The sequence below is a fragment of the Macaca thibetana genome, chromosome X (genome assembly GCF_024542745.1).
Source record: "Macaca thibetana thibetana isolate TM-01 chromosome X, ASM2454274v1, whole genome shotgun sequence".
Taxonomy (NCBI): Eukaryota; Metazoa; Chordata; class Mammalia; order Primates; family Cercopithecidae; genus Macaca; species Macaca thibetana.
The window spans coordinates 136,675,388-136,694,935 of record NC_065598.1 but is presented as its reverse complement, the minus strand read 5'-3'; the positions used below and the strand labels follow the sequence as shown (position 1 = coordinate 136,694,935).

The window sequence follows — 19,548 nt, the reverse complement described above, 5'->3', positions numbered from 1 at the left end:
ATCCATTAGTTATTTTTCCTGACCCTCTCCCTCCTCCCACCCTCTGCCCTCTGGTAGGCCTTAGTGTGCATTGTTCCCCTCTATGTGTCCTTGTGTTCTCAACATTTAGATCCCACTTGTAAGTGAGAACATTTGACATTTGGTTTTCTGCTCCTCTGTTACTTTGCCAAGGATAATGGCCTCCAGCTTCATCTATTTTCCTGCAAAACTCCTGATCTCATTCCTTTTCCTGGCTGCATAGTATTCCATGGTATATATATATATACCACATGTTCTTTATCCAGTCTATCATTGATGGGCATTTCGGTTGATTCCATGTCTTTGCTATTGTGAATAGTGCCTCATTGAACATACACTTGCATATGTCTTAATAATAGAACCATTTATATTCCTTTAAATATATGCCCAGTAATTGGTTTGCTGGCTCAGTGAATGCTATTTTGGTCTCTTCGTCTTTGAGAATTTGACAGACTATTTCCTCCAACAGTTGAACTGATTGACATTCGCACCAACAGAGTAAAAATATTCCTTTTTCTCCACAACCTCACCATGATCTCTTATTTTTTTGACATTTTAATAATAGCCATTCTGTCTGGTTGAGGTGGTATCTCACTGGAGTTTTGATTGGCATTTCTCTAGTGATCAGTGATGTTGAGCTTTTTTCATATGCTTCCTGGCAGCATGTATGTCTTCTTTTGGAAAGTGTCTGTGCATGTCCTTTGCCCACCTTTTAATGGAGTGGTTTTTTTCTTGTAAATTTGTTTAAATTCCTTGGAGATGCTGGATATTAGACCTTTGTCACATGCACAGATTGCAAAAATTTTCTCCCATTCTCTGGGTTGTCTGTTTACTCTGTTGATAGTTTCTCTTGTTCTGCAGAAGTTCTTTACTTTAAATACATCCTGTTTGTCAATGCTCGCTTTTGATGCAACTATGTTTAGCATCTTTGTCATGTAATTTTCTCCTGTGCCTATTTCCTGAATGGTATTGCCTAGGTGTTTTCTAAAGTTTTTATAGTTTTGGGGTTTCATTGAAGTCATTAATCCACCTTGAGTTATTTTTGTATATGGTGTAAGGAAGGGGTGTAGTTTCAATTTTCTGCATAAGGCAAGCCTTTGTTCAACAAGGAGTCCTTTACCAATTGCTTGTTTTTGTCATGTTTGTCAAAGTTCAGATGGTTTTAGGTGTGCAGTCTTATTTTGGGTTCTCTATTCTATTTCATTGGTCTATGTGTCAGTTCTTGTACCAGTACCATACTGTTTGGTTACTTTAGATTGTAGTATAGTTTGAAGTCAGGTGGCGTGAAGCCTCTAGCTTTGTTCTTTTTGCTTAGGATGGCCTTGGCTATTTGGTTTCTTTTTTGGTTACATATGGATTTCAAAATAGGTTTTTTTCCTAGTTGTATGAGGAATGTCAGTAGGAGATTAGTGGGAATAGCACTGAATCTATAAATTGCTTTGGGCAGTATGGCCACTTTCATGATACTGATTCTTCTTACCCATGAGGATGGAATGTTTTTCCATTTGCTTGTGTCATCCCTGATTTATTCGAGCAGAGATTTATCTTTCTCCTTGTAGAGATACTTCACTTCCCTTGTTAGTTGTATTCCTAGCTATATTATTCCTTTTGTGGCAAATGTGAAAAAAGTTCAGTCATGATTTGGCTCTCACCTTGCCTGTTATTGGTGTATAGGACTGCTAGTGATTTCTGTACATTGATTTTGTATCCTAAGACTTTGCTTTAAGGTATGTTCCCTCAACACCTAATTTATTCAGAGTTTTTAACATGAAGGAATGCTGAATTTTATCAAAAACTTTTTCTGCATCTATTGAGATAATCACGTGGTTTTTATCTTTGTTTCTGTTTATTTGATGAATCATATTTGTTGATTTGCATGTTTTGAACCAATCTTGCATCCCAGAAATCAAGCCTACTTGATCCTGGTGGATAAGCTTTTTGATATGCTGCTGGATACGGTTTGCCAGTATTTTGATGAGCATTTTTGCATCAATGTTCTTCAAGGATATTGACCTGAAGTTTTCTTTTTTTGTTTGTTTGTTTGTCTCTGCCAGGTTTTGCTATGAGGATGATGTTGGCCTCATAGAATGAGTCAGGGAGACGTTCCTCCTTTTCCAATTTTTTTGGAATTGTTTCAGTAAGAATAGTATCAGCTCTTCTTTAATAACCACTTTGAACTTACTTGCCTCTGAAATAATCCTGACTCCAAATAATGCCACATGTAAACTTCAACATAAGAATTTAGTGGGGATGCAACTGAACCTATAATAGTGGAAAGGGAAGTGGCAGACCTATATGTATATTATTACCCATGTGTAGTTATAAACACACACACATGCTCATATATATATAAATTATATTTTAAAAACCACATCTATCTTTCTCAAAATTCTAAATCAGCTTTTAAATGTAAACACCATATGGTTGTTTGTGGAAACTTCTGAATAGGGGGCTGAATTTTGGAGGAACTTTCCAAAGGGGAGAATTGTGATTTCTACCTCTTTTCTAAATTTTGCAACAGAAATATATGCAGTATTTATTTGTAAGGAAAATATTGAAATAAGCCTAAGAAAAGCATGAGGAGCAGTCCAGTAGGAAGATAAAATATGGTAAGCTCATGGAACAACAACAAAAAAAAATCCTTGAAATTTACATGACTTAACACAACAAGTTTATTTTTTGGCACAGAAATTCTGATTTTAGTTGGCAGGGTGTTATGGGCTGAATTATGACTCACTCCAAAAATTCATATATCCAAGTCTTCAAACCCAGTATCCCAGAATGTGACTGTATTTGAAGACAAACTTTGAAGAGGTAATTAAGTTTAAATTTTTTTTGTATTATTAGTAGAGACAGGGTTTCACCATGTTGAACAGGCTGGTCTTGAACTCCTGACCTCTGGTGATCCACCTGTCTCAGCCTCCTAAAATTCTGGGATTACAGGCATGAGCCAGTGCTCCTGGCCAGGAATCTTAACATAAAAAGGACACCATAGCTTGGATAACTGAAATAGGAGTAATTTATAACCAAGGTATCAGAGTAAATTCTTTCTTTTAGCAACACGCTTTTTATGTTCATCCCTGTCTTTCCACGTCTGGCAGACCTTTTCTTTTTATGGCTGCATAGTAATCCATTGTATAGGTGTATCACAGTTTGTTTATACTGTTGGTGGGAATGCACATTGGTAAAACCACTATGGAGAACAGCTTGGAGACTCTTCCAAAAATGAAAACAATACTACCATACTATCCAGTAATCCCACTCCTCAGTATTTACCCAAAATGAAGGAAGTCACTGCACTGAAGTGCTACCTGCACAACCATGTTCACTGCAGCATGATTAACAGTAGCCAAGATTGGAAAGCAACCTAAGTGTCCATCAGCAGATGACTGCATAAACAGATTATATCACATATACACAATGGAGTACTATTCATCCATAAAAGCAATGAGACCCTGTCGTTTTCATCAACATGGGTGGCACTGGAGGTCATTATGGTAAGTGAAATAAGCCAGGCACAGAAAGACAAATTTCACATGTTCTCACTTACTTGTGGAGGCTAAAAATCAAAACAATAGTGTTCATGGAGATAAAGTGTAAAAGGATGGTTACCTGAGGCTGAGAAATGTAGAGGGGTGCTGGGGGAGAAGTGAGGATGGCTAATGTTTACAAAAAACTGTTAGAGAGAATCAATAAGACTTAGTATTTGCTATCACAACAGGGTGACCATAGTCAAAATGAGTTAGTTGTACTTTTTGAAATAACTAAAAGAGTGTAATTGGATTGCTTGAAACACAAAGGGTAAATGTCTATGCTGTTGGGTCACTCATTTACCCTGATGTGATTATTACACATAGCAAGCCTATATCAAAATACCTCATGTAACCCATAAGCATATGCAAGTACTATGTAAATGATTATTTACTCAAAGAATAGTGTTGATATTTACCAGGATAAATATCACCAGACATTTATCCACCTTGATGTCCACTCTGATGATGTTCCTTTTGTTGGTGACCTGTTCCTCCTCTCTAGCTGCCTTTAATATTTTTTCTTTCATCTTGACATTGGAGAATATGATGATTATGTGACTTGGGGATGGTTGTCTTGTATATTACCTCACAGAGAGTCTCTGGATTTCCTGAATTTGAATGTTGACCATCCAACAGGAGTGGAGTAATTTTTGTGAATGATACCCTCAAATTTGTTTTCCAAGTTGCTTGTTCTTTCTCCCTGTCTTTTAGGGATGTCAATGTGTTGCAGGACTGGTCTCACTACATAATCTCAAATATCTTGGAGGTTTAAGGCATTATTTTTTATTCTTTTTCTATATAATTTTTTTCTGACTGAGTTGATTCGGAGAACTGGTTTTCAGGCTCAGAGATTTTTCCTCTGTTGGGTCTATTCTGTTTTTACTACTTTTAATTGCGTTCTGAGATTCCTTCAGTGAGATTTTCGGCCTTATCTGTTCTGCTTGGTTCCTTCTTAAAATGGCCATTTCATCTTTCAGCTTTTCTATCATTTTATTGGATTCCTCAGATTCCTTGGATTTGGTTTTGACTTTCTCCTGAATCTCGATGATCTGTGTCCCTATCCAGATTCTAAACTCTCTGTCTCTCATTGCAGCCATTTCACCCTGCTTTAGAACCATTGCTGCAGAATTAGTGTGGTAGTGAGGAGGGAAGAAGGGGCTCTGGTTTCTGGAGTTGCTAGAGTTCTTGTGCTGGTTCTTTCTTATCTGTGTGGGCTGATGTTCCTTTGCTATTTGAAGTTACTACATTTTGAATGGGTTTTTTATTCTTTTATACTCCTTGATGCCCTTGAGGGTTTCACGGTGGTGGGTTCTGTCAAGAAGCTTCATTTCTGGAAGATGTCAGGGGAAAAAAGCTCAGGTCAGTACTCTTGGGCTGTGTGCTCCACCTTTGGGGACTGGTACCAGGCCCACATCATTGTTCTCTGTCCCTGTGATGTAAAGCAGCCGCTCTGCTAGAGACACCGAGGTGTTCCTTGTCCACCGACCACAACACTCTGCTGGGAGTTGCTGTCTAAAGTGCTTCACTGGGGCAGCAGCAGCAGCATCTATGCTCAAATGCGCATACCACCAGCAACAGCGGAATGGCCCAGCTTATTAATAGATGAAAATACATGAATTTCCTAGGTATAAAATCAGCATACGAAAAATAAACTTTGTTTCTCTGCAGCAACAATGAATATGAAAATAAAGAAAACATAACCTCTAACCTATCATTCCAAACATTAAATACCTTAAAAAAAACTAACAAACCAAAGTAAAACGTTACAGAAAAACCATTTACATGTCATTCAAAAATATTAATGAAGACCCACAGGAACATAAAATAAAATAAATTCATCGGAACGAAGTTTCAATAGTTTTCCTTAAAACAGAATCGATAGAATAATTGTAATCCCAAATCACAACAACCAAATGCCTTTGGACATGAAGGCATCTATGAATCACCTGATTCTAAAATATAAAGACATGCAAACAGCCAAGCATAGTCAATATACTCTTGAAAAACTGCAATTCATCCAACAGATAGTAAGAATTACAAAGTAGCTATTGTATGAAGCATTGGCTATCTGGGTGCACGGATTAACACATAGACCAATGGAACTGAATGGAAATTCCTGAAAAACAAAACCAACAAAGTATGTATAAATGCAAGCTTAATTGATTAAAATATGTTGCAGCTTTAGCACTGGAGACTGTCTTGTTGAAATAAGTATCAGTGGAACAACTAAATATCCATATAAAAAACCTTAATGTAAGTGCAACCCTTTTTCATGTTATACAAAAATGCAATTACAGGGAAATTCAAAACCTACTTTAAAAATGTTTATTATAAAAACTTCAAAAATACAGAAATGCACGGAATAATAAACAAGTCTTTGTACAGATTATCTTTTAGTGAGTCAGCAGGATGAGTAAATTAGAGCATCAGTAAGGCTGGAGTTGAAAGAACTGAAAGACTCTGGGGTCAGTTGTCTCTTCAGTAACAAGAGGAGCGAGATGATATGAGTCAAAGAGGAACAGAGGAAATGGCACCTCCTCTCTCCCTCTTGTTTCACCCATAGAAGGCCTAGTTGCTTTCATAAGCCTTTGCTTTTTGAGAGTAGAACTTAGATCTCAATAGTAACTGGAGGAAGGCTACCTGGGACCATGATGGATTTATTCCCCCTCTTACTTGAACCGTCCTCCTCCTGACCCCTGGAAGTCTGGTGATTCAAGAAACATAACCCGAACAGTTCTATTCCAGACAGTCATGATGGAGGCTGCTGTGTTGATGACAGACACCCTGACCAGGTCCACAAACACTTTACTAACTTAGTGGCAGTGCTAGGTTGCTCACATGATAGGAGTAGAGGCCTATCTCCCTCTCCACATGGATAAGAGCTCCACATACTTCTGTTCAGCTGCTCTTACTCCTGACAGTACTCTCAGGAGGATTCATGAGCCCTGAGATTCCAAAAAACGTGATTGTGGCTTTGCCAGAGATTACCCTGAGGAATGGGGTGCTCTGCACCCACTATGGTCAGGATCAACTCAGCTGTTCATGGGCTGACCTCCTTCCTTAGCTTTGTCTCCATGTCCCAGGGGCAGTTGGCCTCTGCTCATAGCCAGGATTGGTGGATCATCAAACCTCAGCGCTCAAGGTGGAAATCCACACACAAGGGAGCTCTTCTCCCAGACTGGGAGGCAGCTGGCGGGTAAATTCCAGCTCTGGCCCCCATGTCCTTGGGAATTATCCTCATGGAGCTTTTCTTCTGAGGTCCCAAGAAGGGAGCATTAGTTATGGATGGTAAATAGAAAATGGCAGCCTATCCTTTTACCTCCTGGTATTGGAAATAAGTCTCCCTTCCAGAAGAGAGAGGGACTAACGTTCTTGGGATTGAATCAGTGGGGAGTGTCAGGGGCCTTTTAAAGGAGTGAACACAGCCCTTCTCCAAACATGCCCCAAATGACTCACCTTCAGTTCCTATTTCTCAGTTAGATTCAGCCTTCCGTGAAGATGCTGCACTGCCAGTGGAAGTTTACCATAGGTGCCATGAATGTAGAATTGTTGGGCACCAGGTTGAAGGAGGGGAGGGCATTCCCAGATTTCAAGGAATAAGAAACATTTGTGCGTGTGTCAGAGTGATTACAAAATACACATGAAGGCTGTCAAAAATTTGAAAAACCAAAATATGTCTTCATTTGATATTTGTTACCATCAAAGGTGGCACAATTTTTCCTTTTGTGCTTGATATCTCCCTTTATCTTATCACAAATCTAATCCAACAACAACTTTTGTTCCTTCAACCTCTAAAATCCATTCCAAATCCTTCCACTTTTTCAATCTCCATTGCTACTGCTGTGTGTGATCTTAACATTCTCTTTCACCTAGACTGGGCTGAAGTGTTCTTTGTTGCTGCTACTTAAAAAAAAAAAAAAAATCCCATTCCATGGCATGGATGCAGCCAGAGGCCATTATTCTAAGCAAATTAACACAGTAACAGAAAACCAAATAATACATGTTCTCACTTATAAGTGGGACCTAGAGAGAAGAACACATGGACACACAGAGGGGAGCAACGCACACTGGGGCCTTTCAGAGGGTGGAGAGTGGGAGGAGGGAGAGGCTCAGGAAATATAACAAACGAGTACTAGGCTTAATAGATGGGTGATGAAATAATGTGTACCAGAAACCCTCATGACACAATTTACCTGTGTAACAAACCTGCACTTCTATCTCTGAAAGTAAAAGTTAAAAAAAATTTCAGTTCAGAAGCTCTTTAGTTTAATGAGATCCCATTTGTCAATTTTGGCTTTTGCTGCCGTTGCTTTTACAGAATGGGAGAAAATTTTTGCAATCTACTCATCTGACAAAGGGCTAATATCCAGAACCTACAAAGAACTCAAACAAATTTACAAGAAAAAAACAAACAACCCCATCAAAAAGTGGGCAAAGGATATGAACAGACATTTCTCAAAAGAAGACATTCATACAGCCAACAGACACATGAAAAAATGCTCATCATCACTGGCCATCAGAGAAATGCAAATCAAAACCACAATGAGATACCATCTCACACCAGTTAGAATGGCAATCATTAAAAAGTCAGGAAACAACAGGTGCTGGAGAGGATGTGGAGAAATAGGAACACTCTTACACTGTTGGTGGGATTGTAAACTAGTTCAACCATTATGGAAAACAGTATGGCGATTCCTCAAGGATCTAGAACTAGATGCACCATATGACCCAGCCATCCCATTACTGGGTATATACCCAAAGGATTAAAAATTATGCTGCTATAAAGACACATACACACGTATGTTTATTGCAGCACTATTCACAATAGCAAACACTTGGAATCAACCCAAATGTCCATCAGTGACAGACTGGATTAAGAAAATGTGGCACATATACACCATGGAATACTATGCAGCCATCAAAAAGGATGAGTTTGAGTCCTTTGTAGGGACTTGGATGCAGCTGGAATCCATCATTCTTAGCAGACTATCACAAGAACAGAAAACCAAACACCGCATGTTCTCACTCATAGGTGGGAACTGAACAATGAGATCACTCGGACTCAGGAAGGGGAACATCACACACTGGGGCCTATCATGGGGAGGGGGGAGGGGGGAGGGATTGCTTTGGGAGTTATACCTGATGTAAATGACGAGTTGATGGGTGCAGCACACCAACATGGCACAAGTATACATATGTAACAAACCTGCACGTTATGCACATGTACCCTACAACTTAAAGTATAATAATAATAAATAAATTTTAAAAAAAAATTTCAAAAACACACATAAGATTTAACTATTATGTGAAGTTATACGTATTTTGGCAAATGCATGGAGGCCCATATGTACCATCCAAGTATCATAATGACCAGTTTCATCAACCTAAAATGCTCCCGTGCATCCCATTTGAGGTCAGTCACTGCACTTCTGCAAAGGCCCTGGCAACTACGTTCTGCTTTCAGTTCCTGTAGTTTTAGCTTTCACCATGTCATAGGAAGAGGTGCAGAAAACACTGATTTAAAAGTGCACCTGTATCAGTTTTCATCACAACCAGCAAGAAATGAGAATTCCCATTGTTCTATATCCTCTCTTACATTTGATATTTTAGACTGTTGGATTTTAGCAATTGTAATAAGTGTGTATTGCAAACTTCTTTGGTTTTTGTTTGCATCTCCCTAATGACAAATGACATTACATGCCTCTTTCCAATATGTATATCCTCTTTGATAAAGTGTTTGTTCAAATTATCTGCATGTTTTAAAAAAAAATAGGCTTCATTTTTAGAGCATTGCTAATCCAAAAATAGAGAAAGAAAACTTCGTCAAAATTACAGAGTTCCCACAGATCTACACCATCCTCCCTGCTCTGCCTCACCCACACAAACACACACACACACACACACGCACACAGTGTCTCCTATTATTTAAAATGTGTATTATTATAGCATGTTTGCTACAACTGATGGATCTGTATTGATACCTATTTATTAAGTCAAGTCCACAGTTTGCATCAGGATTCACTCAACATTGTGGTTTTGATAAGTGTGAAATGGCCAGTATTCATCATTACAGTATCATACAGAATTGTTTCACCATCCTAAATCTCCTGTGTACTCCACCTATTGATCGATCCCGCATTCCTTAATTCCAACCCCTGAGCCCTTGGAAACCACTAATATGTTTAGTGTATTCAGCTTGCCTCTTCCAGAATATCGTATGACCAGAATCATACATTATGTCGCCTTTTTATATTTTCTCCTTTCACTTAGCAAAAGGCTTTCACGATTCCTTCAGGTCTGTCCCACTAACAATGATTGAAAGTTCCTGTTCCTCAATACATGTGTGAACATTTGTTGGTTCAGTGTTTTGGGTTTCAGCCATTCTTCTGGGTCTGTAGTGTTGTATCTTAGTTGTTTCAATTTGTGATTCTCTAATCATGTATGACATTGTATTATTCTGTTTTCACACGGCTATAAAGAAATGCCTGAGATGGAATAATTTATAAAAGAAAGAGGTTGAGTTGACTCCCAGTTCCACACGGCTGGGGGAGGCTTCAGGAAACTTATGATCATGGTGGAATGTGAAGGGGAAGCAGGTACCTTTTTCACAAGCTGGCAGGAAGAAGAAGCACAAAGGAGGACCTTTGAAACACGTATAAAATCATCAGATCTCGTGAGAACTCACTCACTACAAGGGGAAGAGCATGGGGGAAACTGCCCCCATGATCCAATCACCTCCCTCTCTTGACATGTGGGGATTAAAATTTGAGTTGAGATTTCGGTGGGGACACAGAGCCATATAACCATATCAGAAATTGAACAGTTGTATACGATTACTTTCTATTCTTATATATCCTTTGGTGGGGTACCCATTTAGAATATTTTGTCCATTTTCAATTAGGTTTTCTGTTTTCCTATAATTGAGTTTCAGTGTTTTGTGCATATTTGAATATATACTTTTATCAGATATGTGTTTCACAAAACATTTATCCCAGTCTCTGGCTTGTTTTTTCTCTTAGCAGTCTTTTAGAGTAGAAGTTGCTAATTTTAATGAAGTCCAATTTGTATCTCTTTTCTTAGATGTTGGCACTTTTGATGTTGCATCTGACAAAGTCACCACCAAACTCAAGGTCAACTAGGGTTTGCATCTGTAAGTTTGATCAAAATTTTGGTGATGCATCTAAAAAAGTCATTACCAAACCCAAACTCACCTAGGATTTTCACTCCTAAGTTTGAATAAGGTTTAAAATTCTGATAAAATATGTTTGTCAACAAATGAATTATTTCCACATAAACAAATGTGTAGTGAAATTAATTGGTGAAACTTTTGGTGGAAAAAGACAGCAACATTTTAAAAAGTATGAAATTATTCATACCCTGTTCACTTCTACTCAACTTCTACATTGATATGTATTCCTTATAAGGAATTTCAGGCATTTGTCCCAGAATTTATGCTCAAACATGTAGATTATATTTATCCCAATTTTAGCCACAAAGAAAAAGCAAATATGTGTTCATCAGGAGGAGGTAGGTCCAGTCTGTTATTGTACAGAAATAAATTGGCATTTTCGGGAGAAGTTGCCAAAGTAAGGCAGATCTCTATGTGCTGTCATGGAAAGATGCTGGGTACATTTTAATAAGTGAGTATCATGGCATGTTAGGGTTGCAATAGCAAAGTACCACAACCTGGATGACAAAACAACAGAAATTCACTGTCTCACAGTTTTGGAATCTGGTAGCCCAAGAGCAAAGTGTACACAAGATTGATTCCTTATGAGGGCTGTGATTGAGGGATGTTTTCCAGGCTTCTCTCCATGCCTTGTACCTAGCTGTCTTCCCTCTGTGTCTACTCACATTGTCATCTCTCTACTCATATCTCTATGTCAAAATATCCCCTTTTTATAGCGACTTCCATTAAGGCCAGCATTAATAACCTCATTTTAATTTGATTATCTTTGAACTAATCCTATCTCGAAATGAATGCCACATTTTAATTTCAATGTAGAAGTTTGTGGTCGAGGCAATGGAACTTATAATAGTGGCAAAGGTAAGTGGCAGATCTATATGTGTATCATTATATCATTACACATGTGTGTGTATACATACATATATATGTATACATAAAATAGCACACCCATCTTTATGAAAGCCCAAAATCGAAAATCATATTTACAATTTGCATGGTCCCACTGTTACTTGTGGGAACTTCTGAGTAGGAGGCTGAGTCTTGGAGGAACTTTGTAAAGACAACAATGCCATTTCTATGTACTTTTAGAATTTTTTTGCAACAAAAATACACGCACCATTTACTTTTAAGTCAAATATTGAAATGACCCTAAGAAAAGGAAGAGGAGCACTCCTGTAGTCACATTAACAGTAACCTGATGGAAGAGAAAAAAGTCCCTGAAAGTTAAATGGCTTAACACGAGTTTCTTTTTGTGCAAATAAATTCTGATTTAAGTTGGCAGGGTGTTGTGGGCTGAATTGTGTCCCTCTTTCCAAGTTCATATATCCAAGTCTCAACCTCCAGGACTGCAGAGTATCACTGTATTTGGAAACAGACCCTTTGAAGAGGCAACTAATGTAAACTGAGATCTTATGGTTAGGATCATATTCAATATGACTGGTGTCCTCATAAGAAGAGCAGATTAAGACACAGACACACAGACCAAGGAACAACCATGGAAGAAATCAGTGAGACAGTGGCCATCAGCAAGCCACGAAGAGGCCAGGGAAGAAATCAAACTGGCCAACACCTTGATCTTAGATATTTAGCCTCCAGAAATGTGAGAAAATACAATTCTATCGTTGAAGTCACCCAGCCTGTGGTTCTGTGTTATGGTGTAAGAAACTAACCCACAGCGGGTCCTGGCTTTCAATTCAGACAGGAATCCAAGCTGCTTTCACCTTGTAGCTCCACGCCACAACAGATATCAACTGCTGAACAGAAATGGAAGCATGGGAATGATGCACTGGTTTCTGTCTACAAATGAACCAGCCAGGAAGGCGAGCTAGACAAGACAGAGGCGGGCACTTGTAGCCTCTTCCACATGTTATTACGGTGCTCAATGAAAAGCAACTATTACAACTAATGACAGGAAGTCCCTTCATAGCTTGGAATTGTTTCTGGGAATGTCAGCATAGGCTTGAAATCTTCCAACTTTTTCTTGAACTTACGAGGTGCCTGGTGGTTTCAATACAGGATTACATCCAGTTTTAAAACAATTCTGTAAGTCTTCACAGGGAGGGTCAACATTAATCCCTCAATATCACTTGGCACTGTCCTTTAGTAACCTATATAATTTATTTAGGCTGAGAATTCTCTCATATTTTTGGTGTATGAAAAATAACCTACCCTTTGAGCCTCTGCTACCCTGCATAGGACGGAACATTCCTGAACAGCTATACACGTGCCTGTGGTTCCCTGCAAGCCAGGATTTTCCTGTGGAGCAGGTACACACACAAGAGACAGTGGAAGGATGTTTTAACTATTGCTTATTTCTCATCAGAGCTGGCATGTCCCCCAAAGTACCCTGGTCACCTTCTAGGCAGTCTTCAAGATTTTGTTATTGTTTTTTTTTTTTTTTTTTTTTTTTTCAGAAAATCACCTTCTAGTAGATCATATATAATGTGATGTCTATAGCCTTTCCTCATCCACAAAGTTTATGAAGGAAATATTGGCATGTGATAATCTACAAAAGCTTATTCATCTCTGTTTGTGTTCAGTGCCCTGTTTCAAATAATGCATCGCATTAAAATCATACTGCAAGTATCAAATATTAGGAAGATTTCAAATAGGTTATATCTGACCTTAGGATTACATCCCACAAACCCATATGTTATGTGGAAAATCAGATTTTACTCTGCAGCCTATTTGGAAATACACTGAGAGTGTGTTGAAGATGCCCAGCCTAGGTATGGAAATGTCACTATCCAAAGTGAATATTCACATCGAAGAGCCTTTATCATGGAGGAGCCCCAGGGAGGGATGGATCACTCAGGGAACTTCTCCAGGGACACACAGTGGTCTATGTCAGGGAAAGGGCAGATGTCTCTGGGCTCTTGCACTGAGGGCTGGGCACAGGTTTCAGAGGCGAGACCACAGTGAGAAGTTAGTCAGCACGCCAGCTTCCAGAGTTGCACAAGGGAGCACACAGGGGAGATCAACTGGAGGGTGCTGTAATGTGGGAAAGGCCTGGGGCTAGACAAAAGCACTGGCACCCAGACACAGTCAGCTCTCAAGAAACCTAGGGCTCATAACAGGAAGAATTTAGCTAAAGAAAGCCCAAACGATCCCTGAATGGTATTGATTCCCATTGTCACCTTTCTTCTCTAGGCCCATCTAAATACTTTGTCACAGGTTTCTTCTTTATGTTACCTGGAAGACATTAGGAAATGTGAAGAGAAGTGACTTAACAGGAAGAAGGCTATGCTCAGGCTGAGAGGAGTGGGGACAGTGTGGGTCTAGATGATTTCAGAACTCAAGCCCCAGCCCAGTCACTTTCTAATCATGTGATCATCATGGGATCTTGGGGAATTTGTCATGAACTATAACCTCAGCTTCTTCGTCTGTAAAACGGGTTTGATAATCCCTGTGCTGTAGAATTGCTGGAATGTATGTAATGTGAGTAAAACACCCGGCACACAGCTTGGCATGTCTTGGAATTTTAATAAATGGCAGTTGTCATCAATATGATTATAACCCCAAAGTCTACCATTGTCTTTTGAGAAAAATTCAGCTCATGTTTTTTTATCCAAAACGTCAAAGAGAACATCCAGCTGAATATGTCATGGAATATGAACTGAACCAAAAGTTTGGCTTCGTAAATACAACTCAGGACATTTACTATCTAAAAGGATATATTGTATCATTCAGCTAAGGAGAGGCTTGCACAGCTGCATACAAATCAAAGATTGTAGACTTTGAGTTAAGGACTAACTCCTTTTCACCTTCCCCACTGATCATCCACCTAACCCCTAGTTTTATTTAAGCTCCACTAAAAATCTACACATTGCTTAGACTTGTCCACATTACTTTCAGAAGAACCCAACAAAAAGTCCTGTCAATGGAATGGGCTTGGGCTCTCCCAGGCCAGGCAAATGAGTGTCAGCCCGGAGGCTTCTGAGCACCACATCAAGGAATTCTCACCACATTTCTCAGGAAACCCTTGCAGATGATGGGGATCAACCACCTAGTCCTTGCACTGTGTTCACGCTCCCCAGTGACAGAGCCACAGGACACCTTCCATGACTTCCCCATGTGGAGACTCCTCTCTGCTTCATCCTCCACCCAGAGCCAACTGCTCAAGTAGTTTTCCATTCCAGGCTTTTCTCTCACCTTCTGAGAGTCTGGGCCCTGCCACCACCCGGCTTCATAACAATCAGCTCCCACAGAAGCACCTGCAGTTTCCCAAAGCCCAAAACTGCCTTAGCTCAGAGCCTTTTTACTCAAAGCCTCCATCTGGAGTCTCACCTCCCCACTCCTTTTGAAACTTACTCTTTAGATTGTAGAGAAAATCTTACCACATTCCTGATATGGCGTCTGTAGCTACACTCTACCGTTTTAGGGGTAGGGATAAGTCTTGCTTTTAATAGTAACTTCACTATTAACGGTAACTTCTATGAGCAAATGCTGATATGATGGTCATCAAATAAACGAGTCACAGGCACTTTTATTTATTACAATTTACTTTTTGCTGCTTTCTTACATAAGCCAAGCAAACCAGGTATGTATCTTTACTTTTCAAGAACAACAAACTAAAGGGCCTGAGGAAATGCAAATATTAACAATCCTTTACTTTGTTCCAGTATTTAACTGTAGAGTTCCTTCACAGTTTCAAGAAAATTCCTACAGCAATCACCTGTGACACATCACAAAATGAGGCAGGTGTTCCCAATGTGGTGTGTTTGTGTGTTTTTGTTTTTACAAAATATCAAACTGTTACTCTTAAACCAGATAAACAGCAATACATGTGTGACTAATATTTGTAAACTAAGATTCTGAAGCTATTTAAACCTGTTATTAATAGGAAAAGCATTTGAAAAATACCCAAAAGGAAAACAGGTAAATCCCTTAACCGCCCATATGGAACAGAAGTGCAAACAGCACTGTGTTCTCTCCAGCCTCACCCGAGCCCTCCACCACATAGAAACTCGACCGCCCTCTTCAAACTCAGAGGGAAGAATCTACCCCAGACTTCACTCAGAAGAGAAGCTGGGGGACACGACACTGGAGCTTGCACTGTCTGTGGCAGTGGAGTCATCTGTGCTGTCAATTATGGCCTGGGCTCTCTCTTCCACATCTTTCAAAGCCTCCTTGTACGAGGGTGGAAAGGAAATAGGGACGGTATTGTTGAGCATGGCCAAAAACTCCACTACTTTCCTCTTACTGATTTCTGAATGAGCTCTTGGACCCCACAGGAATTCGTAACGTGGAGGAGCAGTGTTGGGCACCTCCCGGTACTCTAGGTAATGTTCCTGCACCCAAACTTTAGTGAGGAGCTCTCTGGGCTCCCCAAAGATAAAGTGCTCCCTCCCAGCACGCACCCCTATTCCACTCAGCACATCCCAGATGACCTCCTCAGAGGCACAGGTGCCCTTCATGAAGATGATACTCAGAACAAGAAACAAGAGGTGGTTCTGGGGCACGCCCTGCTCATCACTCACACTCCCCTCACAGCTGAGCTCTAATGTGTTTACAAAGACGTAGGAGTCCTCAGGGCCCACCTCTCTCAGGGAAATGCCAAAAAGAATCTGTATGAACTCACGGGCTTTCCTGAAGATCATAGGAAAGTAGCCCCTGTACCTGTTGATGACATTTGTCACCATCTCTGCCTTTGTGACAGGCTGCTTCGCTTGATATTTGAGGAGAAGAAACCGCACCAACTCGTCTACCTTTTCATCCAGTGTATAAGTGAACAAGGGCTCGCTCTCTATCAAGGACTCACTGTCTGTCAAGGACTCGCTCTCTAGCAAGGTGTCTGAGGTGCTTGTATCTTCATCTACTGGGCTGCTGGACTCTTCACTGACTGGGCTCAAGGAAGTGGAGGAGAAGGAGCTCACAGCACTCTGGAGAGGAGACTGGGCAGGCCCCTCAGGAGGACTCTGAGGACACTCAGGGGAACTCTGGGAAAGACTCAATGAAGTGGACGAGAAGGAGCTGACAGGACTCTGGAGAGGACGCTGCGCAGGCCCCTCAGGAGGACTCTCAGGACTCTCAGGAGAACTCTGGGAAAGACTCAATGAAGTGGATGAGAAGGAGCTGACAGGTCTCTGGAGTGGAGACTGGGCAGGCCCTTCAGGCGGACTCTGAGGACTCCCATGAGGACTCTGCAGAAGACTCGCTAAAGTGTAGGAGAAGGAGCTGAGAGGTTTCTGGAGAGGAGACTGAGCAGGCCCCTCAGGGGGTCTCTGAGGTCTCTCAGGGAAACTCTGGAGAAGACTCAGTGAAGTGGAGGAGGAGCAGATAATCACAGGACTCTGGAGAGAAGACTGGGAGTCCTCCCCCTGAGGAGGACTGTGAGGAAAGCGGAGAGGAGACAAGGAGACCTCCCACTCAGGAGGACTCTGAGGAGTCTGGAGAGGAGACTGGGAATCCTCCCCGTCAGGAGGACACGGAGGAATCTGGAGAGGAGACAGGGAGGCCTCCCTCACAGGAGGACTATGAGGAAACTGGAGAGAAGACAGGGAGTCCTCCCCCTCAGGAGGACATTGAGGAATGTAGAGAGGAGACAGGGAATCCTCCCCCTCAGGAGGACTCTGAGGTCTCTGGAGAGGAGACTGGGAGTCCGTCCCCTCAGGAAGGCTCTGAGGACTATAGAGGGGAGACTGGGCAGGCCCCTCAGGAGGGCTCTGAGGACTCTCAGGGAAACTCTGGGGAAGACTCAATGAAGTGGAGGAGGAGCAGATGCTTACAGGACTCTGGAGAGAAGACTGGAAGTCCTCCCCCTGAGGAGGACTATGAGGAAAATGGAGAGGAGACAGGGAGTCCTCCCACTCAGGAAGGCTCTGAGGAATCTGAAGAGGAGACTGAAAGTCCTCCCCCTGAGCTGGACTATGAGGAAAATGGAGAGGAGACAGCGAGTCCTCCCACTCAGCAGGAATCTGGAAAGGAGACTGGAAGTCCTCCCCATCAGGAGGACACGTATGAGTCTGGAGAGGAGACAGAGAGTCCTCTGACTCAGGAGGACTCTGAGGAATCTGGAGATGACACAGGGCGTCCTCCCCCTCAGGAGGACTCTGAGGACTATGGAAAAGAGACTGGGAGTTGTCACCCTCAGTAGGGCTCTGAGGAATCTGGAGAGGAGACTGGGGAAAACCCTCAAAAGTACTTTGAGAACTCTCAGGGGAACTCTGGAAAAGACTCAGTAAAGTGGAGGGGAAGGAGGAGCTCACAGGAATCTGGAGAGGAGACTGGGGAAAACCTTCAAAAGGACTTTGAGTACTCTCAGGGGAACTGTGGAACAGACTCAATAAAGTGGAGGAGATGGAGGAGCTCGCAGGATTCTGAAGAGGAGACTGGACGTCCTCCCACTCAGGAGGACTCTGAGGAGTCTGGAGAGGAGACTGGGGATCCTTCCTGTCAGTAGGACACGGAGGAATCTGGAAAGGAGACAGGGAGGCCTCCCTCACAGGAGGACTATGAGGAAACTGGAGAGAAGACAGGGAGTCCTCCCCTTCAGGAGGACTCTGAGGAATGTAGAGAGGAGACAGGGAATCCTCTCCCTCAGGCGGACTCTGAGGACTCTGGAGAGGAGACTGGGAGTCTGTTCCCTCAGGAGGGCTCTGAGGAATATAGAGAGGAGACTGGGCAGGCCCCTCAAGAGGACTCTGAGGACTCTCAGGGAAACTCTGGGGAAGACTCAATGAAGTAGAGGAGGAGTAGATGCTCACAGGACTCTGGAGAGAAGACTGGAAGTCCTCCCCCTGAGGAGGACTGTGAGGAAAGCGGAGAGGAGACAAGGAGACCTCCCACTCAGGAGGACTCTGAGGAGTCTGGAGAGGAGACTGGGGATCTTTCCCGTCAGTAGTACACGGATGAATCTGGAGAGGAGACAGGGAGGCCTCCCTCACAGGAGGACTATGAGGAAACTGGAGAGAAGACAGGGAGTCCTCCCCTTCAGGAGGACTCTGAGGAATGTAGAGAGGAGACAGGGAATCCTCCCCCTCAGGAGGACTCTGAGGTCTCTGGAGAGGAGACTGGGAGTCCGTCCCCTCAGGAAGGCTCTGAGGACTATAGAGAGGAGACTGCGCAGGCCCCTCAGGAGGACTCTGAGGACTCTCAGGGAAACTCTGGGGAAGACTCAGTGAAGTGGAGGAGGAGCAGATGGTTACAGGACTCTGGAGAGAAGACTGGAAGTCCTCCTCCTGAGGAGGACTATGAGGAAAGAGGAGAGGAGACAGGGAGTCCTCCCCATCAGGAGGACTCTGAGGACTATGGAGAGGAGACTGGGAGTTGTCTCCATCAGGAGGACTCTGAGGATTCTGGAGAGGAGACTGGACAAAACCCTCAAAAGTACTTTGAGAACTCTCAGGGGAACTCTGGAAAAGACTCAGTAAAGTGGAGGGGAAGGAAGGGCTCACAGGAATCTGGGGAGGAGACTGGGGAAAACCCTCAAAAGGACTTTGAGTACTCTCAGGGGAACTCTGGAATAGACTCAATAAAGTGGAGGAGAAAAAGGAGCTCGCAGGATTCTGGAGAGGAGACTGGATGTCCTCACCCTCAGGAGGGCTCTGAGAAATCTGGAGAGGAGACAGGGAGTCCTCCCCCTCAGGAGGACTCTGAGGATTCTGGAGAGGAGACTGGGAGTCGTCGCCCTCAGGAGGACTCTGAGGAATCTGGAGAGGAGACTGGGTGGCCTCCCCCTCAGGAGGACTCTGGAGAAGACTCGGGGAGTCCTCCTCCTCAGGACGACTCTGACGACTCTCAGCGGAACTCTGGAGAAGACTCGGCATCCCAGCAGCAGGCATCTGTTTGTCCCCTGGAGAACGCAGAATC

The 19,548-nt window shown here is 42.3% G+C and overlaps 1 protein-coding gene across 4 annotated transcripts in view; it reads right to left on the bottom strand.

Annotated features, from left to right (window-relative positions):
* The window catches only part of LOC126945945 (melanoma-associated antigen C1-like), a 65,182-nt gene that overhangs the window by 22,405 nt on the left and 23,229 nt on the right, over positions 1–19,548 (bottom strand). Inside the window, exon 3 of one of the 4 annotated variants that reach the window (XR_007722557.1) lies at positions 15,413–19,531. The exons of 2 other annotated variants lie outside the window; for them this stretch is intronic. Coding sequence is in view for 1 of the 2 variants with exons in the window: in XM_050775890.1 (XP_050631847.1) it covers positions 15,750–19,531 (3,782 nt within the window). In the remaining variant the exon portion in view is untranslated. Of the gene's footprint in view, positions 1–15,253; positions 19,532–19,548 lie in introns of those variants that run through there. One more of the 4 variants, XM_050775890.1, reaches the window with a different exon arrangement.